Genomic DNA, 27,972 nt, shown 5'->3' on the forward strand with positions numbered 1-27,972 from the left:
ACAAGACATTTTAGTTTACTTATTGTAAAGGTTAATGTGGTTAATGTAAATGTGTGAAACTGTCATATTTACAGTTTCACACTTTAAATGGAAGGAAGTATAAAAATAGGAGCAGTATATACAGTATTGACAATAAACAGACTATTTACAAAATTGCACAAGTGGAAAATGATATTGCACAGTGAGAATGAAATGAAATTCCACCTGAAAATATCAGGTTGTTGTTTATTTGTTTATTTATTTTGCACAATTTAAGACTTTACAACATAACAACAAAAAAAAAGAATAATGTACAGTGCCGGAAGAGGCAAAAAACCCACTGGGCTTATCTGAAGCCTCCACCTAGAGACAAGATTAATATAAAGAAATAATATGACTACATTATTACTACTACTATTGTCCGTTTTTGGTGTGTAAGTGGTCTACTGGGAGCAGTGCTATCTTTATATTATTAACTGTATGTAGTTAAGTGTTAATGACATTATATAAGCTTTGTGACAAGACATTTTAGTTTACTTATTGTGAAACACAGTGGTTTAATGTGTGTTAATGTAAATGTGTGAAACTGTCATATTTACAGTTTCACACTTTAAATGGAAGGAAGTATAAAAATAGGAGCAGTATATACAGTATTGACAGTAAACAGACTATTAACAAAATTGCACAAGTGGAAAATGATATTGCACAGTGAGAATGAAATGAAATTCCACCTGAAAATATCAGGTTATTGTCAGTTTTTGGTGGTCTACTGGGAGCAGTGCTATCTTTATATTATTAACTGTATGTAGTTAAGTGTTAATGACATTATATAAGCTTTGTGACAAGACATTTTAGTTTACTTATTGTAAAGGTTAATGTGGTTAATGTGTGTTAATGTAAATGTGTGAAACTGTCATATTTACAGTTTCACACTTTAAATGGAAGGAAGCATAAAAACAGGAGCAGTATATACAGTATTGACAATAAATAGACTATTAACAAAATTGCACAAGTGGAAAATGATATTGCACAGTGAGAATGAAATAAAATACCACCTGAAAATATCAGGTTATTGTCAGTTTTTGGTGGTCTACTGGGAGCAGTGCTATCTTTATATTATTAACTGTATGTAGTTCAGAATCAGAATCAGAATCGTGTTTATTGCCAGGTGTAAGAGGTATACACTAGGAATTTGCTTTGGTTTTGTTGGTGCAAGTAAGCAGTATAATAACAAAATAATAGATATTCTACCAATATACAAAATAAGCTATAAACAAAAATAAACATGATATAAACAGATAGTGCAAATTAAGTGTTAATAACATTATATAAGCTTTGTGACAAGACATTTTAGTTTACTTATTGTGAAACACAGTGGTGTTTACTGTAAATGTGTGAAAGTGTCATATTTACAGTATTTCTGACGGCACGTGAAGGCGTCAGGCTCAAGATGCGTCCACTGTTCAGTTGGAGTTGAGCTTCAGACCACAATCGACGTCACAGCCACTGCCACCACTGGCCGCCATGTTGGATCAGGAAGTGGGCAGAGCCGAAGCAGGAATCCCGAGCCGAGCTTAACGTCAACCACCGTGTTTACTCGATCGCTCGCACCGTTTCCTCACCCGTTCTCACCTCTATAACATCCAGGTGAACTGGATGCTTCGTGGCTTTCTGTCTGGTCGAGGTAGGCGCTGCTTTTCTTCTGGATTTGATCGTTTTGTGCAGCAGCACCAGCAGCAGCAGCAGCTATGGCCTCTCTCAAGCAGAGGACGTCGGGCCTTGTCCAGCGGAGGACCGAGGCCATCCGAGCCGCCGACAAGGAGAGGGAGTCCGGCGGGGAGGAGGACGAGGCGGCGCGGCGCGGAGAGGAGGAGGAGGACGACGACACCAACAAGGGGGACTCGAAGGAAACCAGGCTCACACTGATGGAGGAGGTGCTGCTGCTGGGCCTCAAGGACCGAGAGGTGTGTGGGAGCTGTTTTTAATCCATCAATAAAGCTAGCTGTTGTTTACACAGTGTTTACTTTGCTGTTTGCAAAAGTTAACTTCAGTTTATTCAAGCTGATTCATGTCTGTTTGACCACTAACCTGGTTAGTACATGTATGTGAAGTTAACCAAGTTTAACCTGGTGTTTATCTGTGTAGTTATGTTGTTGCTCGTAAAGCAGATGGTGAGTGAAAGCTCTTATCCCACGTTAAGTTCATTAACAAATGTACTTTTCCACGTAGCTCTAGTAGCTGGAGTTACCTGGGAAGTTTAACTTGACAACTTGCCAGCAGCGACTCTCTTTTCTTAACCTGGACGTGTTCATATGGTGTTACTCCACCGACCAACACGTCAGCTAAGTTAACAAACGCTGCTGCACCTTGGGCTGAATTTGTCTCCTCTTCTTCCTCCTCCTCCTCTTTCTCCTCCTCCTCCACCTCCTCTTCCTCCTCCACCTCCTCCTCTTCTTCCTCCTCCTCTTTCTCCTCCTCCTCCCCTTCCTCCTCTTTCTCCTCCTACTCCTCTTCCTCCACCTCCTCCTCCTTTTCCCCTTCCTCCTCCTCCTCTTCCTCCGCCTGTTCCTCCTCCTTCTCCCCTTCCTCCACCTCCTCTTCCTCCTCCACCTCCTCCTCTTCTTCCTCCTCCTCCTTCTCCTCCTCTTCCCCTTCCTCCTCTTTCTCCTCCTACTCCTCTTCCTCCACCTCCTCCTCCTTTTCCCCTTCCTCCTCCTCCTCTTCCTCCGCCTCCCCTTCCTCCTCCTCCTCTTCCACTTCCTCCTCCTTCTCCTCCTCTTTCTCCTCCTCCTCCTCCTCCTCCTCCTGTTCCTCCTCCTCCTCCTCCTTCACCCCTTCCTCCGCCTCCTCTTCCTCCTCTTCTTCCTCCACCTCCTCCTCTTCTTCGTCCTCCTCCTTCTCCTCCTCCCCTTCCTCCTCTTTCTCCTCCTACTCCTCTTCCTCCACCTCCTCCTCCTTTTCCCCTTCCTCCTCCTCCTCTTCCTCCGCCTCCCCTTCCTCCTCCTCCTCTTTCTCCTCCTACTCCTCTTCATCCACCTCCTCTTCCTCTTCCTCTTCCTCCTCCTCCTCCACCTCATCCTCCTCCTCCTCCTCCTCCACTTCCTCCTTCTCCTCCTCTTCCTCCTCCTCCCAGGGCTACACGTCTTTCTGGAACGACTGTATTTCCTCCGGTCTCCGCGGGTGTATGCTGGTGGAGCTGGCCCTCCGGGGGAGGTTACAGTTGGAGGCGTGTGGTGTGAGGAGGAAAAGCCTGCTCTCTAGAAAGGTGGGTACTACAATGATGTGTTCAGGTGTTCAGAGGAAAAGTGACTACCATGTCTAAATGTTCTTATAAATGTATATGCCACAAGACACTTGTTACCCTTCAATTTTGTTTCCGTGATAATTTCTTCTGTAGGGATTAGAAATAGTCTCCTTATCAAGATATCACAAAACGTTTGCGTGTACTACAGTGTGTAGTGGTTAGGCTGGTTCCTGTTCACACAGGACGTGAACGTGTAAGCTGTAAGTGTGGCACACATTAACAGCCATACCTAGTTCAAATATGTCTCCTTTTGTTTGCAAAAGGTGATCTGCAAGTCAGATGCCCCGACAGGAGACGTACTGCTGGACGAGGCCTTGAAGCACGTTAAAGAAACCCAGCCTCCAGAGACTGTGCAGAGCTGGATAGAGCTGCTGAGTGGTGAGATAAAACATACCAATAAGCTACTCATTATTTCACCTGTTGGACATCATTACACTAGTTGACAAAGAAGCACTCATTCTAATATCACAGTTTTATGGCGATTATCAATAACACAGTGCTTGAAAAAGATAAGTGCCAGCACTCCTCTTATTCACATGTTGGCGCGTGAATCGGCCGGTATCGGCAATCTATTGCTACGTATTCCTATTTATTTATCATTTCTTTAAGCATGTTACTAGGGCTGACCCGAATGCTTCGAAGCGTCGAAGGTTGCCGTGGCAATCGACCTCCAAATCAACATTCGAATGCTTTGTTTTTTTGTATTTTTTATATATAAGTGTGTAATAATAATAATGGAAAAATCCCAAAAATAGCCCATGAAATAAGGAAGGATTATTCGTATTCCACATTAATTACTGTTAGTTATTGTCAGACGGATATCGCTATTTGTTACGTGTAGAAGTGCGTGTGTGAACAGTAGTGCGGCACCGGCCCGAAGCTTTGAGTACCTTCAAATATTCCTCACAGAAGCTTCGAAGCCCAAAAACTGGTATTTGGGACAGCCCTACATGTTACACTGTCAGTCTCCCAGTCAAGATGCTCGTACATATTATGCAGCAGGATAAAGAGACACTTCTCTGAATTTCTACAGTGAATAAAATATACAAGGAGATATTGGGTTTGGGGGTCCACCCCAAGAAAATTTGAAGGTTTTTGATGATTATGCAATTTTACATAATTTTGGACCCTTATTAAGCTTTTACTATAGATACTTTTATTATTCACACATATCACAGCCTTTGTCTGAACATTTAATTTCTTCTGGAAATGTTCATCACATTTTTTTTTTAAATCAAAATAGCAGATTCCGAAAATAATAAATAATGATTTATATTTGTTCACAAATAAAAAAAAAAGTTCACTAATTATTTTACAAAAAGGACGTGAACATTGTATCGATGAATTACAGCACCCTCGTTCTCACCTCCCTCTGAGGAGGCGCCGTGCCGTGCAGATGCTCTCCACATAGTTTTTGTGTTTTATACGGCTTATGAGACGCTCCGCAAAAACACTGGAGCTGCGCCGTTATGAATCACCGTTATAAATCTCCCAGAGAACCTGTTATGGAGAGAGCGGAAAAGAGTACCGGCAGCTTTTGAGAAGAGCCGGTGCACAAGAAAAAGTCACAGTACGCCAAAGAGAATGTAGAAGTGCCGGTACCGCGCAGCGGTGAGTACCGGCCCACATCGAGGACTGCATTAACAACATTAATACAAATGTAATAATAAGCTGGAAGCAGCAACACTAACAGTTTTAAAATTAGCCAACGTGAGCCACTTGTTAACAGTGTTAAAAACTGTCAGTGTATCAGTGGCTGTGTATCAGTGTGTCTAAAGTCCTAAAATGGATCTGATGTTGTCCTTTTATAGGAGAGACCTGGAATCCCCTGAAGCTGCACTACCAGCTGAGAAATGTTAGAGAACGTCTGGCAAAAAACCTGGTAGAGAAAGGTGTCCTCACCACGGAGAAACAGAACTTCCTGCTCTTTGACATGACCACACATCCGCTCACCAACAACACCATTAAACAGGTATGGTGTGGGGGACGTTCACTGACTGTTTGTTGTGTCATCAAGTCGATTTAAGCTTCACAAGAAACGGGATTAAAAACGGATCAAATTAGTGTTGTCGGAGACTCTTGACCGAGAGGTAAAAACTTTACGATACAAGCACTATTTTTATGCTCGGTCTGCAAACACCCAGCTTTTATGAGAGCGAGGGTTACAGTCACAGCTCATTGTCTGCAAGTTTGACCTGCACTTGCGCAGTAACGGCTACATTGGATCAAAGTTCAGCAGAAATTAAAGTGCATGTTTTGTCTGCAACAGCATAAATACTGTACCTGCTATAATAATGCATTATATCACGTTTGTTCAAAAACTCAGAAATGACAAGCGAGATATAACGTGTTAAGGCTAGCTGTTTCTAAGGCCTATTGAAGGAGGCTGGGACACGGGCGGACACGGGTCTTGGGGTATGGGGTATAAAGCATTGTGTCGGTCGTGCATTGCGATTGGCTCAATTTCGGTGCCAAACCCCCAGAGATATGACGCGTTGATGACACGTGACCCAGCCTCCGTCAATAGGCCTTGGCTGTTTCCCCCTGCTTGTAGTCTTTATGCTAAGATAAGCTAAGCTAAGCTAAGCTTATGGTCTGCTGGCTGTGGCTTCACATTTAACCAACAGACATGAGAAGGCGAATAAGTGTATTTCACAACATGGTGAAGTGCTCCTATTAATGATGTTTTTTCTAGTTCCTTCACCTAGTTGAATGTACAGTGTGTTATTACTGCTCGATCATAACAAAATTCATAATCACAATTATTTTGGTCGATATTGACATCCCGATTGTTTAACAAGATTTCTAATTGAAAACATCACGCATTTTAAAAACAACATTTTGTAGCCTACATTTTCAAGTTAAATGCATCATTCTGGTGCACTTTGAGAGCTAAACTAAGAGGCTAGATCTATGAAGAACTTTGTGCTCTTGTAAACAATTTTGAGCCCTTGTGAACAACTTAATCCTAGACATTGCGGCACAATAATCGCTTTATCTTGTTTTCATAATCGTTCCCAAATCATAATTGAAATTTGATTAATGGCACAGCCCTACAGTACGTCATGCATATGATGGCTATAAAACACGTGTTAATATTATTGCCTACAGCGCCTCGTCAAGAAGGTCCAGGAGTCCGTTTTGGAGAAGTGGGTCAACGACCCTCACCGCATGGACAAGCGGGTCCTGTCCCTGATCCTCCTGGCCCACTCATCCGACGTTCTCGAGAATGCCTTCGCCCCACTCCAAGACGACCAGTACGACCTGGGCATGAAGAGAGTCCACACCCTGCTGGAGCTGGAGCCGGAGAAAGAGAGCACAAAGCCCAACGTCAACGAACTCATGTGGGCCGTGGTGGCCGCGTTCACTAAATGAAAAAAACACCTGATTGGTTGGACTGGAAGATCTGGCTATGGTCTGTGTTATTTAATTGGTTGAAGGACTTCACTTAATGAGACGGACTTCACTCTAATGAGACAATCTATTTCGGTTGGGGAGCCTGTTTGTACATCTGTTCCGGATGACATTTCGGTGGCAGTCCATGTTAACCCAGTGCAATCCGATTGGTGGTGGGCTTCACCAAGTAACATTTTGGTTGGTTGGATTGGTCTCTAAATGAAAAAAAACGACTGGCTGCTTTCACACAGTGAGGTATATTATCTGCTGCTGCGAGGCTGGATATACTTAGAAAACGTCAACACTACGAACAGATGGGTTTCTGTTAAATGTTAGATGACATCAAAGAACAAAAGCAGTTGGCAGCAGTAGTCATGGTGAATATGAAGATTTTTGACTGGGGCCAAGTTTCCCTTTCTTCACTAAAGGAAACATCATCTCCACATTACTACAAGATGTGGCCAGAATCAAATCCTGGTCTCGTCTCCATTCTCTCCCACATGCTTTTATGCAAGGATAACGGATAGCACATCTCACTGCTATTGATGCTCTTTGCACTCGTGCAGGTCTCCTGCTTCCACCTGTTCATTCCCACTTGTGTTGGGAGTACATGCTTTAGGGTTACTGTTAGAATAGACTACCTGAATGTTTACTCATTAAATCCTCTTTTCCTCCTTTCTTCCTCATTGCATTTTGAGGAGGAGATGCCTGCATCATTACTGGGTAATTTGACCCCTCATAGACTCTAACCCTAAATGAAGAATTAAACCCGGAGTCTAACAAACCTCTTTATCTTATTAGTTGCAATGGGTCCATTCTGTGTTTATATAGAATGAGACTAGTCTTCCACTTCTATTTATGTTGCTAATCGATGCCTGGAGTAGTCTGCCATTTATCAACTGTTTTGCACAGCCAATAGCCCCCGTAGGTAGGACCGTATTTATAGGGATTTCTTTCTTGGGTTGAGTATACTTGAGAAGATGAGATTGAAAATTATGAACCATAGCAATCATTGCTAAAAAAAGAAAGATCTCACTTATTTTGTCTACAGATATTGATCTTTATGAATCTTTTAAAATCATTCCTCTGGGCATATAATAAAAAAAAATGTGCTCATATTTTTAAGTGTGAGATGTAAAAACAAACTGATTTGTGAACAGCCTACACAAGAATTTACAGTGTGATCATCAGTGGCTGCTTATACAAAGGGGGTGGGGAAATGTTAGCCAAAGTGGCTAGTTTAAATTCAGAAAATGTTAAACGGTTAGTTCAGCCAAATCATTTTAAAATCACATTTTCTCACTTAACACTAGTGGTATCTAGCCATGGAGGTTTTAGTTAGGTTTTGAAATATGTCTCAAAGACATTCGCCTCTATCTTAACACAATGACGGTAAATTGAATTTACTTTTAAGATGCTCGTCAGCAGTAAAAAATTCAGTATCTCTTTGTGGAGTTTCCCATTAATCCACAATCTTTACTGTGAACTGTTTTCTTTACTGTGCGCTAAAGAGGTCCCTATAGAAATGTGTTACCAGCAAGTTCTAGGGATTCACTAGATACCAACAGATGTAAGTGAGACAATGTGTATTTTGTAATTTTGGCTGAACCAACCCTTTTTTAAGTTTCCCTTTTGCAATATATTGTATCTCTCAGTTTGTATGTCATGTCATAATTCGCTGTTCTTTCTATCTGGTAGGCCCACGCGGGCATGTTCTTTTGTTTCTTACATGCTGGTGACGGGAGGGTTGCTTGGGCCCCAGATGAATCCTTGTTTAAGACTGAAACTGTTCCAACAACATGCAATCTATTGGAACAAAACCCATCTCCAGTTCAGTGCAGATGTGGGAACGCTTCTGTTTCAATATGAAATGATGACATCATTCTGGTCTAATGAGTGTGATCTGTGTATGAAGATACATCACCTATTGTTTCATGGCATACTTAGTTCTGTCTTGATTTTTTTTTTTTTTTTTAATCTACCAACAAAATACCAATAGGTATGAAGAAGTGTTGAGATCCGTTTACAGCGAAGAGACCATGCATGCTATCGGTGGAGGGCTGGGGTACTTGTGGATGTAGCTACAGAGGAAAGGCTTGTATGTAATTATTAGTCATTTTATGTGTACGATCTAATGGAATTCAATGAAAGGGATCTTCTCTCCTATCCTCTATAATTCTGTATGCTTTTGTATTACCACACAAAATAAAGTAAGGATCCTTTAAGTGCCTGAATTTAGCACTGTTTTGCTGTTGTTGTTTTTATTCCATATATATATGTATAGTGTATATACTGAACTGTATACACTTATGGATTTAATTAATCCGTGTTTGATTTAGTTTTCTCCCATTTGATCTGTTAAATAGTCCCATAAATCATCAAACATACAGGTAGTTATTAATGTCAGGTTCTTAGTGTGATGTTTTATCAGATTCATTTAGTGCTGAAATTATGGATCAGTCAATTGGCAGAAAAATAACGATTTTGATAATTGATTTATTGTAAAGTTATTTTTTTTTAATGTGAGGATTTGCTTCTTTTTAAATCACTGTAAACTGAATATGTTTGGGGCTTTAGACAGTTAGATAGAACAAGCAGTTTGAGGGTGTTACTCTAAGATTTGGGAAATTATGATGGCTATTTATGATTTAAAGATTAATTAGAGAAATAATCTACATTAAATGCTTTGGGAAATACGGATTATTCCTTATTTCATGGGCTATTTGGGGATTTATACATTATTATTACACACATATACAGTATACAGTATCTATAAATATAATGAACCATTGGAATATTGATTTGGAGGTTGATTACCATGGCAACGGTCGAAGAGTGTGATATCTGCATTTTCTTATCGGTTTGATTAGGACGCATCCTGGAGATTTCAGAGTGGTGCTGGGTGTGAATTTAACATTCTGGCTCATATCGCAACATATTCCAGAAGTCTGCAATGCAAAACATTTCCCACATTCATCCCATATGTCCTAAAATGTCAAACTATTCCTTTCAGAAAGCCTCACATTCATCAGCATTCACCACTATAGTACAGATGACCAGATACAAGACTTATTGAATATGCACCTTTAATCAGCAACTCATGAAATAATTCCCATTAAAAAAGAGTCTATAAAGTAACTGAGTCTCATACTTCAGTTAACGTAAATGTGACAGGCTGATAGAGCCTAACATGTTCATATATACAGAAGTATGTATAGTACAGAGTACATGTGATAATCAGCATCATACAGCAGATATCTTCCATCCAGATGTTCCACTTTGGTTCCAGTCACCCGTGGGTCTGAATCGTTTTGGATCAACAGAATCCCACACATGTGGCTTTCTTTCTCTGCAGAGCTCCAGTCCACTGACAGTCCACATCCAGCGTCTTCATCAGGTGGTTTCCACAAGCTTACACTTCCCACTTGAGAGTTGTGATGAGTCCGTATCCAAGACTCTGCTGCTTTGGCTCTGTATTACATCCAGTTTAGAAAAAATCCAATTCCTCTTCCGTGTGCTTTGACGTCACGTCTCACTTGATTTTGGTAACAGTCTTGTAGTTCTTGATCAGTATTTCCAGCAGTTTGTATCTCCAGTTAAGCCCGTCTCCAACCTGACGCAACTCATGTGCGCAGTGATCAATTGTGGCAGTGAGATCTGAGGGGCAAAAGATACGTAGGTTGAGTATCCATGATCTAATACACATGTGAATGTTAATTAAAACCAGGTTAAGTTCAAAGAAAATCGTCTTACCGTGGCGAGCCATTCTCATAATTCTTCTGCCTGTTCGTAAAAGAGAAGAGCAGCTTTAAAGGTTCAGTTTTTCTTCTCCCTCGGTGCCTATAAAAGCGGAGCAGTTGTGGCTTGACAAGAAGGAACAGGTTTTGAACTATTGATAGCAGGTCACAGCTTAAATACTGCCGGGTGACGTAAGAGGAATCCCCGTCAGCTGCAGCCAAGTTCCTCCCACTTTGAGATCTGTTTACAATATAGCTATGAGGCTCCTTTATCATACCAAACATGTACCTGTTGTACACCTTGTAGTACAATAACACATACCTGTGGTGTTTGTACCAACATGCTGACATGAGTCCATATGCACATACTGAATAAATTCAATCATGATGAAGTGATTTAGCCACATTAGGAGATTAATTAAACACACATAGACTTATAATGTGTTGAATGAGGTCACGAGTATAGGAGGTAAAAACAACTCTCCGGCTGTAGTGCGTCACAAGAAGTAAGATTTCAACATGACAGTCCACGCTGTTCAACAGATAGAGGCTGGATTTCTAACAACAAACTCACACTTATATAATCCCACCATAAAGATTTATTGTGTGAACGCACAACACCAGTTGAGGATCAGTGGCTGTTTTTGTGTCCTAATGGGCTGATAGTGATAAGATACTTAGACACAGCGGTTGTTATTCAGTATGTGGAGCGAGGTCACAATATTAGGGTCATTTCAGGGATTATATAAACAGAAACAACATGTCATGTGATCAATAAATTAGTTTTATTCTACATCAAAACATGCTATATTAACACACCTCTTTAACATCTTTGTGCAACTGTAGAAACTTGAAGAACAACTTTCATTGATTGCATTCAGTCAACGTCAGAGAGGCATTTCATTCAACCACGCACAGTCTGTAATTAGGTCACGCACACCAGGGTGGTGACCTAAATACACCATGAGCTCACTGAAAGGTTTGTAATGTCAATTTGTAATGTCAAATATATATAAAATGCATTGCATTTCATTCAAACTCCTATGATTCTCCCCCAGAATATAAAACATATGGCGTGAAGTCTCAATACTCTGCTGCTGTACATTCATCATGAACATGTCAAGGCTTGCCTCGGAGAGATCTCCTTCCTCTTTGTAGAAATGGGGAAGTCCCAGCAAAACTACAGTCAGGTGATGTGACCGCTGCTAACACATAAGTTCCATTTAAGGAGAAGAAGTGAGGAGTGACAGAAATGACAGAAAGATGAGGAGGATTAGTTGTGAAAGGAACTTTTTGATGTACATATAAGGAGAAAAGAGACAAGAACATAAGTAGAAGTTAATCATTAAACCTGGAGGACATGAAGTGAATTTCGGATCCTTTACATAAGTAAACAAAATACAGAAATAATCAGCAACATGTACTTAACTGAAGTATCGAAAGTAGAAGTACATGTTCCGCAGAAAAAAAGTCCCCCTGTGACTGATATATTCCTAGGTGTTGCAATATTGATTTTGTTAATACTGATGCATAAATGCTTAAGCAGCATTTTACTGTTGTAGCTGGTTGCGATGGAGCTTAGTTTGGTGTTCTAGTGGTTCCCAACATGGGGGACAATTTGACCTCTTTGTGGCTCAATCTGTTATTTAATTGAAACCACCTGAGAAGTTTATGGAGGAAATGTCTCTTTGGTGGAACTGCTAACAACCCATAGACATCTGAAATGTAGCAAGGGGCCCCAACCAGTCACTGTACCCAAAAAGATTAGGAACCACTGGTTTAAAGCTTCAGTAGGCAGAATGTTTTTGGCATCATTGGGTAAAAAATTACATAATAACCTTTCAGCATATTTTAATTTGACTCAACCAAAAGTATTTTTTTATTTTTTTAGACTTTACATATTAATGTTACGATGGAGTATTAGAGCCACGTTGAGGGGAAAAAAAATCAGAGATTTTGAAAATAAAGTCATAACTTTACGAGAAAAAAGTTGTAATATTACGAGAATAAAGTCATAACTTTACAAGAAAAAAAGTAATTTCCTCTTTCACAGAAGAGGCAGTTTCCCCATCAGGTCTGTGTGGTTCTTTCTTCAGAATAAACGCAGTTTTGTGCACAATCTTTTCAAGGTGCTGATACTGATGATAATGTGGTACTGATGTGCCAAAAGATGAAGATGAATTTCATTATTTGTGAAACCTAAACTAACTATAACTTCACAAGAGGCTCCACGTTCCTCATTTTCACTCTATTTCCACTCTAAAATAACACAAAAAAATTACTAATTTACAATATTATGACTTTATTCTCACAATATTACGACTTGTTTTCTCGTAATATTATGACTTTATTCTCGAAATCTCAGATTTATTTATTTTTCCCCAATGTGGCCCTAATACTTCGACATACAATGTAATTCTTGGTATAATGTGAATATTGTCTGTTACTCTATTATGGCATTTGTTTTGCAGTTTAATTCTGGAAGTGCCAATTGCACCTTATTCTTAGGATGGGTTAAATGCAAAGGTCAAATTTCATGTGTGTATATGATGATAAAAAAAATTAAGTTAAAAGATTACAGTCATTGAAAACTTTAGTTGTACACACTCTTTTTCATTCAATGTTTATACACTTAAAGGAGCCTTATGACTGTCACGTTTTTATGATCAGGAATATGCCAGTTCAAACTAATCTGTCAAACCCGTCAAACCTGCAGTAGTAGGAATGTTTTTGGCATCATTGGACAAAAATTAATAATAACCTTTCAGCATATTGTAATTCAAGTGTTCTGAGAGAAAACTAAACTCCTGCACCTCCTCATGAGTCTGTTTGCAGGCTTTAAAAAAACTAGCCCGTGACGGGAGACTTTAGCCAATCACAAGTCATTTCAGAGAGAGAGAGCGCTCCTATTGGCTGTGCTCCGGCTGGTGGGCGGTGCTTGGTATTTCCTCAACTGATCTCAACATGGCTGCTGGGTCACAAACTTTCTCATTTTACAGCTAAACAGTACACTACAAGATGTTTCTGAAAACATTTTAAGGAGAGAAATAGGCATTAAAGTAACAGAATATTGATTCATATTTGAGCAGTGCTGCCTAGTTTGACCGTTTGATCGGAGTTCACGAGTGATTGACAGCCGGCTCATAGATGGCAGCTGGACGGCAGACTCCAGATCAGCTCTGATTGGTTGTTTTCCTCCGGTCTGTGAAATCTTGCATATGCCATTAGGAGCGCCGGAGGACACCGAAGGACACAGAGACACATGATACCTGTCTCATGCACTACTGTCAGGATATAATGACCGTTTTATAAATGTAATCATATTTGCTCCATTCCTACCCACTGCAGCTTTAATCTTTAACAATGCAGGTGTGTAATAAGTTTATAGTATATATAATTTGGGTAAAGATAACTATTAGCTGTAGTAGAGTAAAAAGTGCAATATTTCCAATACAATGATGCAGTTGAGTAGAAGTATGAAGCAACATAAAATGGAAATACTCAAGTTCACAATCTAGTTCAGTGCATAATGATCACATGGTTGCAAAAGGCGTGGGCCTCTCCAGCCGCTGATAACAGTGTTATAAAACGTCTTGTCCGTCTTTTATTGCCACATCCTGAAGGTAGTATACAGAAAGAGAGAGACAGAGGGTGTTTTCTATATAACTGTACTATGAACATGCTTATCAGAGTTACTGTACCTACACAACGTTTAGTCATGTAATTCTGGATGTCAACAAACTTTGTGTTGTTGCTGTAATGAAAATATCTTGTACAAGATGTCTCTGGAAATAAATGACCTCATGCTTATAAAACATTAAAACTATAATAATATTTGTCATTTAACAGGCTTGACAGGTTAATTTACACTGGCATATTCCTGATCATAAAAACATGACAGCTCCTTTAAACACTGAATGAAAAAGAGTGTGTACAACTAAAGTTTTCAATGACTGTAATCTTTTAACTTTATTTTTTTTATCATCATATACACAAATGAAATTTGAGCTCTTCATTTAACCCATCCTAAGGATAGGGTGCAATTGGCACTTGCATAATTAAACTGCAAAACAAATGCCATAATAGAGTCACAGACAATATTTATATGTTTTTAGAATTACATTGACATATAAAGTCTAATTTTTTTTTTAATGGTAATTTCAAGTAATTTTAGTTAATAATTGTATAGGTTTTAAGAATTTTGGGTCTTGGGTCAGCTTAAATAAACGGCTTTTTATGTATATGTACATGGTTTATTAGAAATACAGTAGTGACTACTGTATTTCTAATAAACCATGTACATACCTCCATCAATCAACAGATGGCAGCACACTCAAAATCAATGTCTATCTGTCTATCTATCTATCTATCTATCTATCTATCTATCTATCTATCTATCTATCTATCTATCTATCTCTGCAATAACAGATAAACATAAGCTATATAAGAAGAAAAAGAGGAAACAAAGTGCCAGGGAATGCAACTACAACGTTACACACATAATTGAGTATGTCGGAGGAGGGAAATATAAATACCATTAGATAAAAATGGTAATTTCAATTGATTTCAGCCTATAATTTTATAGGTTTTAAGAATTGTTTGGGTCTTGGGTCAGTTTAAATAAAAGAGTTGGAGTATAACTGAGTAAAGTTTTCTACATTTTAGGTAATGGAATATGCAGAAAATTATAAATATTTGAATTAAAATAAACATTCTTGTTAAATGAATTGTTTAAAAAAAAAAAATTAAATATCACTGCCATATAGCATGACCATTTGACCAGTTTTCTAGATAAAATAATAATAATAATAAAAATACAAAAATAAAGTAATTACTGTGTAAATATTTAGCTTTAATGAAAAATAATAAAAACATTTTCTTTGTTTATTTCTCAGAAAACATTGGAATAATTACAATTTAGTTTAAATCTTTCAAGAGCAGGCTTTAGAGTGTGTAGCTTATTCTAGAAACATATTTTGAATTAAACCTCTTTAAAGTTATTATTGATACATTATAATATATATTATATTTTATAGATATTTAAATCAATATCCTCGTCACAAACACTAACCATACAGGTCCACGCAACACACACACACACACGCACATTGTCTTTTTTAAAATATATTTACTGTATTGTTATTGTTGTTATTATATATATCTTGTCCTAATTGTTTGTTATCACTATTATGTAGTCATATTATTTCTTTATAGTAATCTTGTCTCTAGGTGGAGGCTTCAGATAAGCCCATTGGGTTTTATTATTATTAGTTATTATTCATTTATTTCTTTTTGTTATGTTGTATAGTCTTAAATTGTGCAAAATAAATAAATAAACAAATAAACAAATAAACATTACTTGTCTGATATTATACATTTTTTCCCAATTCAAGTCACTGAAAACTATGGCCCTCAGACCTGTGGTATTAACATGTGTCCTGAGTGGACAGCTCCAGGTACAGGTGGGAGCCATGCACTCTGACGCATGCGCAGTAATGATCAGAATGAGCTTTTATTTATCCTTACTGCGCATGCGTCATCTGACAGGTTGCCCAGCCCACTCTGTTGCTTTAACAACCAAACAGCCTCAGAGACTCTCAGTCAGTCTGCTAACAGACCTGGAGGTCCTCTCCTGTTGCTCCTGCTCATCTAACAGCTATGAAAAACCTCCATTTCAAGGATTCCTTCTGGGTGAGTTTCTAGAGCTGAGGTTTGACTTTATTTATACATTATTATTTTTTAATAATATATAAAATCTTGTAAATTCAATCATGAAGAGGATGTGTTTTGCTAAGTTATCTGTGTATTTTTGACCTAATCAAATATGTTCCTCTTCCCAGCTCTTGGTAGGTGATTTATGCAGTTGTGGAAGAAGAATTCACATACTTTACTCAAGTAAAAGTATTAATACTACATTGTAGAAATACTCAGTTAAGCAAAAATACATGCAAGCAAAATATACTTAGAGTATCAAAAGTAGGCTTTAAAGCAGGAAAATGCCCCCTATAGTGTTATTATATATTACATTATTGGATTATTTTATTGCTGAATTAATGTGTAAGTTGCATTTTATTGTTGTAGTTTGCTGAGGTGGAGCTAGTTTGAATCTATACTGTTGAGGAGTTTAATCTATAGCAATGCATCATATTTTATATAAATGTGTTGTGGATGTAAAATCTTAATCTGCAAAGTATCTAGTGACTATAGATGTTGAATTTTAATGATTTATCTCATGATCCTGCTTAGAAAATTTCATACACACAAATCTAAATTTGCCAAATAATCCACTTGTTTAAAAGTTTTTTAATAGATTTTTATCATTTTAATGCAGTCTCTTATCTACAAACATGTAAATAAGAAAAGTTTGTCTACTCTACATCAATATAACCAATTATTTGGTGACCTGTCTACTATATCATTTTAAAATGCTGTCTATTTCTCTCTCTCTCTCTCTCTCTCTTTGTTTCTTTTTCTTCATCTCTCTAATGTTTATGACTCTAAAGTCCAGGATGTCTGACTTTGGACCATATATTTTCATAATAATGTTAAAAAAAGCAACTATATCTGTCAGATAAATGTAGTGAATTATATGCACAATATTCCCCCTGAAATGTAGTGGAGTAGAAGTATTAAGTAACATAGAATGGAAAGTAGTAGTAAAAGTAAACCTCAAATAAGGTACATTCCACCACTGGCTTTATGAAACATACATTTCCCTATAGGCTCTTTTATAATTGAATTACAGTTACATGGCTTCATATGTTTTATCGAGAAAGACAGTCAATAAGCTGCTGATTTTGACATCGACATTGCGAAGAGGATGATTATAGGCTGTTACCCTCAGCTTATCTAAATCATGGAGAAGTACAATTCAAAAACATCAATTTACTGTGTCAAAGACCTTAATGTTAACCTGTTTATTTATGTCTGCGTTGTCTTGGGAACTTCATTGTGAGAGTTTAGACAGAGATTAGACGGAGTCTGTCTGTCTCACAGAGTGGTAGTAGAGGTGGTGGTATGGTAGAAAACTAGATCCCTAAGGTCTGTTAGGTATCTGCTTTGAAGTAATAATATTCATACAAGGGCTGTCAATCAATTAAAATGTTTAATCAAGATTAATCGCACATTCTTTATCTGTTCAAAATGTACCTTAAAGGGAGATTTGTTAAGAGACTTATGTGTTAAAACGAATTTGCGTTAAAGCGTTAACTTTGGCAGCCCTAATTCATACAATGTAATATCTATGTATAAACTGGACATATAATCTAAACTAATACCCTCAACTGTACTACAATTTCTAAAACCGAAGAGGATGACCTGAATGAAATATTGTCCATTGTTGTTATTGACAGAACCTTGACCTGACCAGCACTGCTGGCTACGATGCTATCATCCAGTATCTCAATGATGGCAGGAGGACATGCAAGGAGGTGGAGGACTTCCTAAAGGCCAGGTAATGATCTACGTCAGAATCACAACAAGAACCAGCCATATTGGCCAAGTATGTGAACACATGCAAAAAAGAATCTGACTCTGGTTTTAAGTTGCTCTCAAAGTACACACACAGAGAACAATGTACAGGAAGATAGAAACAGACATATGGCTAAAAACAGGCAATAGGGCTGACAAAAGATAGGTAAAAATAAACTATTATGTACGTTACAAGTAGGTGAAAAATAGATGTATATATAAATATATATAAATGACCAACAGTACAAGTCAAGTGTTGTGTAGGTTAGGGCTGTCACAATATCAGATTTTCACTACATGATTATCATGGCCAAAAGAATTCATGATATTATTGTGACATCTATAGAAAATAATTTTTAAAAATCGGTCAAATTAATCTTTAACTTTGTTTATTGTTTTGTCTCTTGTTTTTTGGCAAATTAATTAAAATCATAAATAGGGAGATGTACATATAAAATGACTTAAGAGGAGCTGGATTATTTACACAATATTATCATGTGTGTGTTTTTAACATGATATCAATATTTCATTTTTATGTTGTCGGTTATCGTCAATACCGGTATATCGTGACACTCCTAGTGCAAAGGAATAAAAATAGACTGGCTAAGTATTAGATTACGTTATATACATGATGCGGGTGGTTATAATATATAATATTTATTTGTTAGTTCTGCTCCAGCCCAGTTCAGCAAGGTTGTACGCTAGCTCTAAATTACTGTCAGCTGTACTAGTTGTTATCATGTAATTACAGTATTAGGGCCAATATAGGTTAAGGCTGCAGAGACAAGAACAGTGTAACAAAACCATCTTGGTTCCACCATGGTTCTCTTGGTGGTTCAATAAACTGTATTTGTGTAGCAGTGAATACAAAATTTTATAGCAAATACAGTTAATTGTTAAAGTGAAAGGTTTGAGTCAGATGAGGAGAGTGAGTTGGAAATGAAAGCTGAGACAGAGAGGAGGAACACAAACTGTAGAGTCATTATTGTAGGAAATTCTCAGGTTTATTAGTGAGAGGAGGAGCGGAGTAAGTTATCAAGTTATAAAGCATGTAGTTGAACTCGGAGCAAAGACCGAAGTGAAATAGGATTAAATGTCTGTTTGCGAGGCTGACGTTGCTCAGGAGTTCACAATCAGACGCACCGTAAAGCATAAACTTTAGTGACAATAAAGTAAAACCTGAGAGAAGGAGCAACATGAGTTCCACTGACAGTATGAAGAAAGGCATGCACAAGCTCTTGATTTTCTCATTACAGAACAGTTATGAAATGTATTACAGAAATGGATTCAGTGGTGCAGCCTTCTGCCAATTCAAGGAAACAATTACTAGTATTAGTGACACATAATTTGCTTGCAATAGCTTACAATGTTGTGGTATAAAAAGCTGCTGTATATAAACCTGCAATTATGCCACAACTTTTGTTCTGATTGGTCAAAAGTTTTGAAATTTGGTATAGACATACTTTGGGCAAGTATCTAACGGTACAACTTTGACATTTTTAGATCACATGAAAATTCACACTTTTACTAATAGTCAATGTCAGGATTTTTTTCGTTACACTGTATATGTGTACATATCTTTGATATTCAACTTGTTATGAGTTCATAGATACCCAATACTTGATTGTGCTCCTTGTAGTTTCTGAGAGACATTTTCATCATCATAGTCTATTGCAAAACCATTAGTCCCATCGTGTGCCCAAAGACGAGATATATTATGATAATAAAAACTCACTTTTCAGCCAAACGGTTTGACCGATTTTGAAAATTTCTTAACATTTGTGTTTAGGCCAGCCCAAAGAACTATCCATTTAAAATCTGGTTAAATGCACAACTTTTTACACAACAAAATGATTATTGCTTACAGTTGATTGCATTTGACATGAACAGCCACACTTGAATATGAATGGTACAGTAATATTCTGATGTGGAAACGTTTTCCTACTGTTAAAGTACCAGCATTTATTCCTGCACACTGTTGCGTTGTGGTAGACCAGTGGGAATTCATTCTTTTTAGAGGATGAACAGAAAAGGTGTTTCTAACTTACAGTACTGTACTGTAGCTTGATGCCTTTATAACAACTAATGTGTTGTGTAACATCATCTGCATATATAGATATATATAATGGAGTCATACAAAGTTTGACATTTGAATTTAGATTTCCTCCTTCCTCATGTGATAAGTAATCGCACACACACACACACACACACACTGATATCCACCCACGCACACACACACACACACACACACCAGTTGGCAGCTAGTGCCATTAACTTAATTTGCTTATTGATTGCAGTACAGGTATAATAAAACACACAGCTCAGGACACAGCAAATGAGGATATTACATAATAACGTAACTGAAAGTTTCCTCATGTAAGAATGAAAATTTCTTTTAAAACCACAACAGTTTCCAAAATAGTGCAACACACTTCTCTCAAAGCCACATTCACACACTCACACACAAAACAGTATGAACAAATGCTAGAAATAGTATGTGGTGTGATATAAAGTAAGTAGGGCTTTCTGTTCAAAATGTACCTTAAAGGGAGATTTGTCAAGTATTTTACACTCTTATCAACATGGGAGTGGGCAAAGCTGATCACTTTATGCAAATGTATGTATATATTTATTATTGGAAATCAATTAACAACACAAAACAATGACAAATATTGTCAAGAAACCCTCACAGGTACTGCATTTAGCATAAAAATATGCTCAAATCATAACATGGCAAACTGCAGCCCAACAGGCAACAACAGCTGTCAGTGTGTCAGTGTGCTGACTTGACTATGACTTGCCCAAAACTGCATGTGATTATCATAAAGTGGGCATGTCTGTAAAGGGGAGACTCGTAGGTACCTGTAGAACCCATTTTCAGTCACATATCTGGAGGTCAGAGGTCAAGGGACACCTTTGAAAATGGCCATGCTAGTTTTTCCTATTATGTTTCCTATTATGTTTTCTAGTTTCTTATGATGCCAGTATCTTCACTCTAGCTTTAAAGCTGAGACCGCTACAGCCTAAAAATTGCAAGTTGCATTATTGCATTAAAGAAATGAGTGGCGATAAAACAAATTTGACCTAAAAAATGATCAAATTTACAGAAGCTTTGGATCAGTGGCTGCTGCTACATGTGTGCTGTGTGTCCTATCACAATACGAGTATATTCATAAATGGAGTCACTTGTGCAGAAATGCATGTGTACATTTGCTCCAAATAGTATGCAAACACAGGTGCAGTTACACAGAAAGCCCTTGTTGTGTACTCTGTAAATTGTTATGAGTTTCTGTGGAGTTCCTGATGATCCAATCTCAATAAAATGATAGGGAATTCACATCCTGGTTTCCTTGTTGCCCTGTCTTTTTCCATACATGTATGAATGCTTTTGATTGTAACTCACATTTTACCAGGCAGTAAGGTTAATCTGTACTGTAATTCCATGTAATTCATCTATGTCAATATAAATTTAGGCCTGTCATAAACTCATATTTGTCGTGAATTTATGGCGTCTGTTTCTAAAAATGTCCACCGGTTGATAGTGATGACCAAGCTGTGTATGTAAACTAGTCATAAAGCATCACTGATGTGAATTAAGTTGCAGTTTTTTTCTTTCAGGGCGTCGGTTGAAGAGAAGTACGCCAAAGATCTCCTTGGTTTGTCCAAGAAGGTGTGTGGACACAATGAGATGAAGTAAGTAACCTCCGTGTTGAGATGCTGTTATTATGTGTTTGACCACATCTATTTACAGCGAGCCTCAGAGAGTGAAATGAATGCGTCTGTCTCTGCGGAGCTGACGTTATTAGTTTGGATGCAGAAAGAGAGCGTGGGATCATTTTAACTCTGTGGTTCATAGTTTAAAGTGGAAATGAGGGTTGCATTATGTTGCTGCAATTTTCTTAATAATGTTTTAGTTGGTCAAATGTGCGTCTGTGTTTCTGCATCAGCAGGTCTAGTTCCCATTCTTTCAGCGGTCGGTCACACGATCAGTGTGACTTTGTTTCTGTTTCTGAAGAGGAAGGAGGACTAATGGGGGAGGGGGAAAAAGGGAACATTAGTTATGTAATAAAACCATAGTGGTTTATTAATAATCCTTTCTATTAAAGGTGTGTTTTTTTGTAAACAAACAAAAGTTATGTTAACATTCAGTGTTTCTAACCAAAAGGCACTGTGGGGATTCTTGATTAAAGTTTCTGGAGGTCTTGAAAAGTCAATGGTATTTGAAGGTATTTTAAAGTCTTGGTTAATCTATAAATCGCACTGCAAAAAAGTGATACAATAATGGCTAATTGTAGGCCTCATCAACCCTGCTGGGTTTTCTCCATACTTTGGTCAGTATGACAATCAGACAGGTATTTAATTTAACTGGGTGAACCCTGCAGAAACCCTGCTTACAAAGGTGGTGAAACAACTCCTCCAGTTGGGCGAGACACTGAACCCCAAACTGCTCCTGAAGGTTGAGCCATCGGTGTGGGAATGAATATTTAGAGAACATCCTAATGGGCAGGTTGGCACCTTGCATGGCAGCCTCTGCCATCAGTGTATGAATGTGTGTGTGAATGAGTGAATGCTGACATGTAGTGTAAAGCGCTTTGATTGGTCGGAAGACTAGAAAGGCGTTATATAAATGCAAGTCCATTTACCATTAATCTTCTTTTCTTTTGCTTTTTAAGCACATTAAAAAGATCCCTGGACATGTTCAAGTTACGTAAGTGCTTAACACTTTTGAGTCTCAACAACAACACCTCCTTTCAGCCGCCATTATTTACTGTTTGTTTCGGTTTTCTTTTTTTGTGTAGCTCAGAATGTAAACCATGTTTTTTTACGCTTGCAGAGACCGAACATGTGAGTTTATCACACTTACAACTGGCACAGAGCATGAGGGAGGAGGCCAAGAAACTGGAAGAATTCAGAGAAAAGCAAAAAGAAGCGAGGAAAAAGGTCAGCGGTTTCTTCAGCACTGTGATGCACCGAGGTGACCGCGGCATTTTCGCAAGTTGTTGACCAGATACGACCTTGTCGTTTCAGATGGAGCAACAGATGGATGCTCTCCATAAACAGAAGTCGTCGCAGTTCAAGAAGACAATGGATGTAAGTAAAAATTAGTTAATTATTTACAGGCTCATAATGGAATAAATTACTTCAAGGGCACTGTCAGACTTTCCCTCAGGAACTTTTGTTTCTTTTCCTTATAATGTGTTACTGATAAGCTGAGTTTGGCTGTGTTGATAATACACAGCCAAAACACTCTAACTTAAAAAGTGTAAAAGTGATAGTTCCAAGCTTATTTTAGTCACTTCATGATTCATATCAGGAGTTTCAGTTTTGTTGTGAAAACTGAAAATGTCGGTCTTATCCCGTCTCTGTTCCTTCCTCTTTGGTGGGGGAAGCTGTGTTGACCAGTCTGGGAAGTGAACCACCGTTGGTCATTTGATACCATCAAAATCTTCGCCGAAAGAAGAAGTACTTGTCATGCATTTGAAATGAAAAGAAACATTAGCCCAGAGCTGCAGAACACAATGAATCCACTGACAAACTTCCAGTCCAGCTCTGTCAGTGCTGCTGCATTTCTGTACAACATGTTTCTACCTTTTACATCATCTGTGGTGATAAACAGTTTACATTGCGTTACTATAATACTAACTGTGGTGCTGCCACCCCCCCCAGTCAAAGAAGACATACGAGCAGAAGTGCCGAGAAAAAGAAGAAGCAGATCAGAACGTGAATCGAAACACCAACACCAACAACACCAAGCACATAGAGAAGGTAAGAAAGATTCATGTATTAAGACAAAGGATCAAATATAACCTTTGAATTTACATGAAGGTTGTGTCTTGAGACTATTTCCGTCCATATTCATGTAAAAGAATTACAAACATTAACTGGCTCCAGCTTCTCAGGTGTGTGGATTTGCTACTTTTCTTTGTTGTATATCATTGTTAGTTGAAAACAAGCACTTTAAAGACATCACGTTGGGCTCTATGCACTACATACCCAATATGTGTACTATTATCATTCATCATACTGTTTTGCAAAATCTGATCTGAGATCTGCAAAAACTCTCACAGGACTCGCAGGCCGACGACCTATCCTAACCTTAACTACTGGAGATCAATGCCTGACCGTAACCATCTCGCGAGAGTTTCCCCAAATCGCGGGTTCCCTTCTAGATACTGCATCGTCACTTGAGAGCCTCCTTGCAGGTTGGAGACGTTTACCATACCACCCGTACCGTTATTGACGTTGCAGAGCCGCCAGTCAACGTCTGTTATGAACGTTGTCATTACTACGACATTGCATTGTGGGATATTCATGCCGGCGTAGTTTCCAGCATTGCATACTGTAATAATTGAAATACAATTGTAGCACTATTGCTTTCATACTAAGGTTTTGGACATACTAAAAAAATCTCACTATTTTATCGTTGGCTACTAAATAGCATGTTAATATGGACTTTCAGATACAACCTAAATAATGTAAAGATTATCAAAAATAATTAAAGTTGTATTCCTAAAGAGGATATAAAACCCATATAAAAGAACATAGCAGCAATGGAAAGCTTATATACACATCAGTAGTGCTGTTCACACACTGCCAGAAGAAATTAATAAGATCTTAGGTTGCAGATACTTTTATAAAAACAGTGATTGAACAATTCATGCGTTTGTCTCTGTGCCTCAGACTTCCTCTATCTGCTGTGTGGTAGATCTTGTGTCTGAGTGGCACAACATTGACAAGGCTCATGTGACCTTATGTGCAGTCATTTCTGGATTTGTTATTTGTTATGTGTCAGCCTTTGGCCCCGTTAAGACCTGGCATGCATGGTGAGGTCTGAACAGGACCTTACACCAACTGTTGAAGACTTAGTACTTGTGTTCTTTCTTCATCATCTTTCAGCTCTACTCAAAAGCACAGCAAGCAAAACAGAATGCAGAAGAAGCAGGTAAGTTTACAAAAAATACCCTGCTCCAGTGTGTTTGGGTCTTTATCCTGTTTATACTGATGTATTTGTTCGATTGGCAGACAGGTTATACCATCAGAGTGTGACCACGGTGGGCAAGGTTAGAGATGAATGGCAGAAGGAACATGTCAACGCCTGTGAGGTGAGACTGTTTGGTTAGATTCCAAACGTTTGAATTTAACACACACATCATATAAATGAGCTAAATGCTTCTGTTATGTTTTCCTTCACAGATGTTTGAGAAACAGGCAATGGAGCGCATTAACTTTCTGAGAAACACAATCTGGACTCACCTCAACCAGCTATCCCAGCAGTGTGTGACCACTGATGAGGTAAGGCCCACAGTTACTGTTTAGGTGACCCAATTGGACATGAGGTAACCAGAATTAGGGACCGCGAGCCACATATATCCACCAAAAAAGGACTTTATTCTAATTGAACTTCCCCTTTAATCATCAAGTGGTGTATCTGCATGAAATACACAAAACTACTACTTATGTCAGTGTTGTATTTACAGCTTGTTCTGCTGCCCCTAGTGGCCAAATTCATGCAGATTTAAAATCATCTGTCTTAAATGCACTCTAACCTTGTTTTACTGTCACTCTGTATTTCTGTGTGTGTGTGTGTGTATGTGTGTACATAGCTGTATGAGGAAGTTAGGAAGTCACTGGAGCAGTGTGATGTCCAGGAGGATATTGAACACCTTATAAACCTCAGACAGACCGGCGACAAACCACCAGGTATGATATCAGGAATACTGTGTTGTTAACAATTAACCCGTGCTGGAGTGCTGAATACACATACAGAGAGAGTTAGTTAGTTATCAGACAACACACTAACATGCACTGTTTGATCAGTTGCCAGTGTGTGAACAATACTGACTTTATTAACAGCTCCAGTTGTGTATGAGAACTTCTACAGTGGTCAGAGGCCTCCAGCTGGAGCTCCACCCTCTCGACTGCCTCCACCAGTCAGCAGGTAAACAATCCACCCATCCTACCATTTAGTATTTCAACCACTTCTTCAACCATATTTTAATCACACTTACTGACTCACTGTTTACCGTGTTTTGTGAATTTGCAGGAGGGGGCCATTACCTGATCCAACAACCAACAGCAGAGGTGTGTTTTTCTTTTAATGGGAGACATCACAGGCAAAAACATTGGGTTTTTTTGTGCACTGGTCAATTTTGAGAGTTTGGGCTATTTTGCTTCCATAACATGTCTTCTTTTAGACTAGTGGAGAGAAAACTATGGAGGACGGAACCTGCTAAAAATAAAAAATAAATGAATAAATAAATGACTTGATAAATAAATGTCATTAGATGTAGCAAAATGAATATATAAATAATAAATAAATAAATGTATAATATGAAAAAATCAATAATAAATGCAAAAATCAATAAATCAATAAATAAAAAATGGATAAAAATTAATGAATGAATAAATAAATAAAAAAATGACTCGATAAATAAATATGTCATTAAATGTAGCAAAAGTAATATATAAATAATAAATAAATAAATGTATAATATGAATAAATAAATAATAAATGCAAAAATAAATAAATAAATAAATTAAAAAATGGATAAAAATTAATGAATGAATAAATAAATAAAAAAATTACTCAATAAATAAATGTCATTAAATGTAGCAAAAGTAATGTATAAAGAATCAATAGATGAATGTATAGTATGAATAAATAAAGAATAAATGCAAAAAATATATAAATAAATACATTTAAAAATGAATAAAAATGAATGAATGAATGAATGACTAAAAGGGAAATTTAAACAGAAGAGTAAATAAATAAGGGAATTAATACAAATTTAAATAAATAAAGATGCAAATTAAAACAGAAATATCAATTCATCACATTTTATCAATTAATTAATGGCTACATTTATTATTAATATTATTTTTACTATATTTACTGACACATTTATTTATTTATTTATCAAGTCATTTATTTATTTATTTTGGCAGGTTTCGTCCTGCATAGTAAACATCCAAAATACACATTTAGGTGTTTGTTTTACTAAATTTTTTCTTTTTGCATCTGTACATTTCTCCTAAATTCACCAAAAGTTCACATTAGATGATGCCTCATTTGCATAATTATAACATTTTAACAATGCTGATTCACTTCTGCTTTTCATACTTAACCACCTCATTGTTTCAATCTTTGCTTTGATTGCAGATGATACACTCTACTCAACAGTGCACGACCCCGGCTACAGTGTTATCCAATACTAACAAGCTGGAGAAGTTATTGTAGATCCTGTGCAGTGCTGGAGCTTTGTAACTGGACATGACGGCTACATCACTTCCTCCTTTGCGCAGAAATGTTCAGATGCTTCAAGATGGAATTATGAAATCCATCACTCCGTTTTTCTCAAAAACTGTAAAACTTATTAAACCTATCTCCTCCCACATTCTTTTGCTCAAACTTGCTCCGCTGCATCTTCAGACTGTCTTCCACAAACCATCCAGACAGATTGTGCATCAAGTGCATCAAAACGTTTTAGTGTTCAATGTTATTAGGGGCCGGGAAGCTATGCTTGTTTTTGTCAATATTATTATTGTTATTCATCTTCCTAGGAAATCTGCTTTCCCATGCATGAAAATAAACCAAACTTTGCACATAGGTCCAGTCTTATGCTAAACTAAACTAAGCACGATCTCTGTCTCTTTTTTTATCTCTGTCTTTTTTTTAAATGAGTCGGGAGGCCGACAGCAATGCCTAACTGTACTTTCAATGTTATCAAACGAAGAGAAATGTTCTCCCCTCGTCCTCAAATGGTTCTAAATCAATATTATGAAGCGAATGAATGAATGGAGCGGTACACAAGTTGAAGCAGCAGAAACAGCGGCGCTGTGTGTGTGTGTGTGTGTTTCACCTATCAGTGACGGTCATCCCTTCAAACCTGCACCATTCAATCTGAAGCTTCCGGTACTTTCAGAAAGTACTACCAGGCCCCTTATGGGGGGTAAAAAGCCCAGAGAGTTCCTCAAAAGGTTCTTAGTTCCGGGGGATAGTTCCTGGTGGAAACGGGACTTTAGTCTAGTTTGGTGCCTGCATTCAACCTGCTATTTTTTATTCATATAATATCTAAAGCAGTACTT

At 37.8% G+C, this 27,972-nt stretch overlaps 3 protein-coding genes across 3 annotated transcripts; 2 read left to right on the plus strand and 1 right to left on the minus strand.

Annotated features, from left to right (window-relative positions):
* The first annotated feature begins 1,478 nt into the window (after positions 1-1,478).
* LOC141757927 (Golgi phosphoprotein 3-like) lies at positions 1,479-8,917 on the plus strand. Its single transcript, XM_074618871.1, has 5 exons — positions 1,479-1,943; positions 3,113-3,244; positions 3,547-3,661; positions 5,095-5,255; positions 6,395-8,917. The coding sequence occupies exons 1-5, from the start codon at positions 1,728-1,730 to the stop codon at positions 6,656-6,658; spliced, it is 888 nt and encodes a 295-aa protein (XP_074474972.1). The 5' UTR covers positions 1,479-1,727; the 3' UTR covers positions 6,659-8,917.
* Positions 8,918-10,064: 1,147 nt separating this feature from the next.
* pmaip1 (phorbol-12-myristate-13-acetate-induced protein 1) lies at positions 10,065-10,564 on the minus strand. The gene is made up of 2 exons (XM_074618872.1): positions 10,433-10,564; positions 10,065-10,336 (listed from the first exon to the last, which is right to left on the minus strand). The coding sequence occupies exons 1-2, from the start codon at positions 10,449-10,451 to the stop codon at positions 10,212-10,214; spliced, it is 144 nt and encodes a 47-aa protein (XP_074474973.1). The 5' UTR covers positions 10,452-10,564; the 3' UTR covers positions 10,065-10,211.
* Positions 10,565-15,966: 5,402 nt separating this feature from the next.
* Positions 15,967-27,517, plus strand: pstpip2 (proline-serine-threonine phosphatase interacting protein 2). Its single transcript, XM_074617509.1, has 14 exons — positions 15,967-16,107; positions 17,769-17,869; positions 21,505-21,579; positions 22,560-22,594; positions 22,721-22,827; positions 22,915-22,977; positions 23,554-23,652; positions 24,784-24,829; positions 24,910-24,989; positions 25,081-25,179; positions 25,491-25,587; positions 25,741-25,825; positions 25,931-25,968; positions 27,047-27,517. Exons 1-14 carry the CDS (start codon positions 16,075-16,077, stop codon positions 27,100-27,102), a joined length of 1,014 nt encoding a protein of 337 aa, XP_074473610.1. The 5' UTR covers positions 15,967-16,074; the 3' UTR covers positions 27,103-27,517.
* Positions 27,518-27,972: the final 455 nt, after the last annotated feature.

Source organism: Sebastes fasciatus, chromosome 19 (assembly GCF_043250625.1).
Source record: "Sebastes fasciatus isolate fSebFas1 chromosome 19, fSebFas1.pri, whole genome shotgun sequence".
In the NCBI taxonomy this organism is placed as follows: domain Eukaryota; kingdom Metazoa; phylum Chordata; class Actinopteri; order Perciformes; family Sebastidae; genus Sebastes; species Sebastes fasciatus.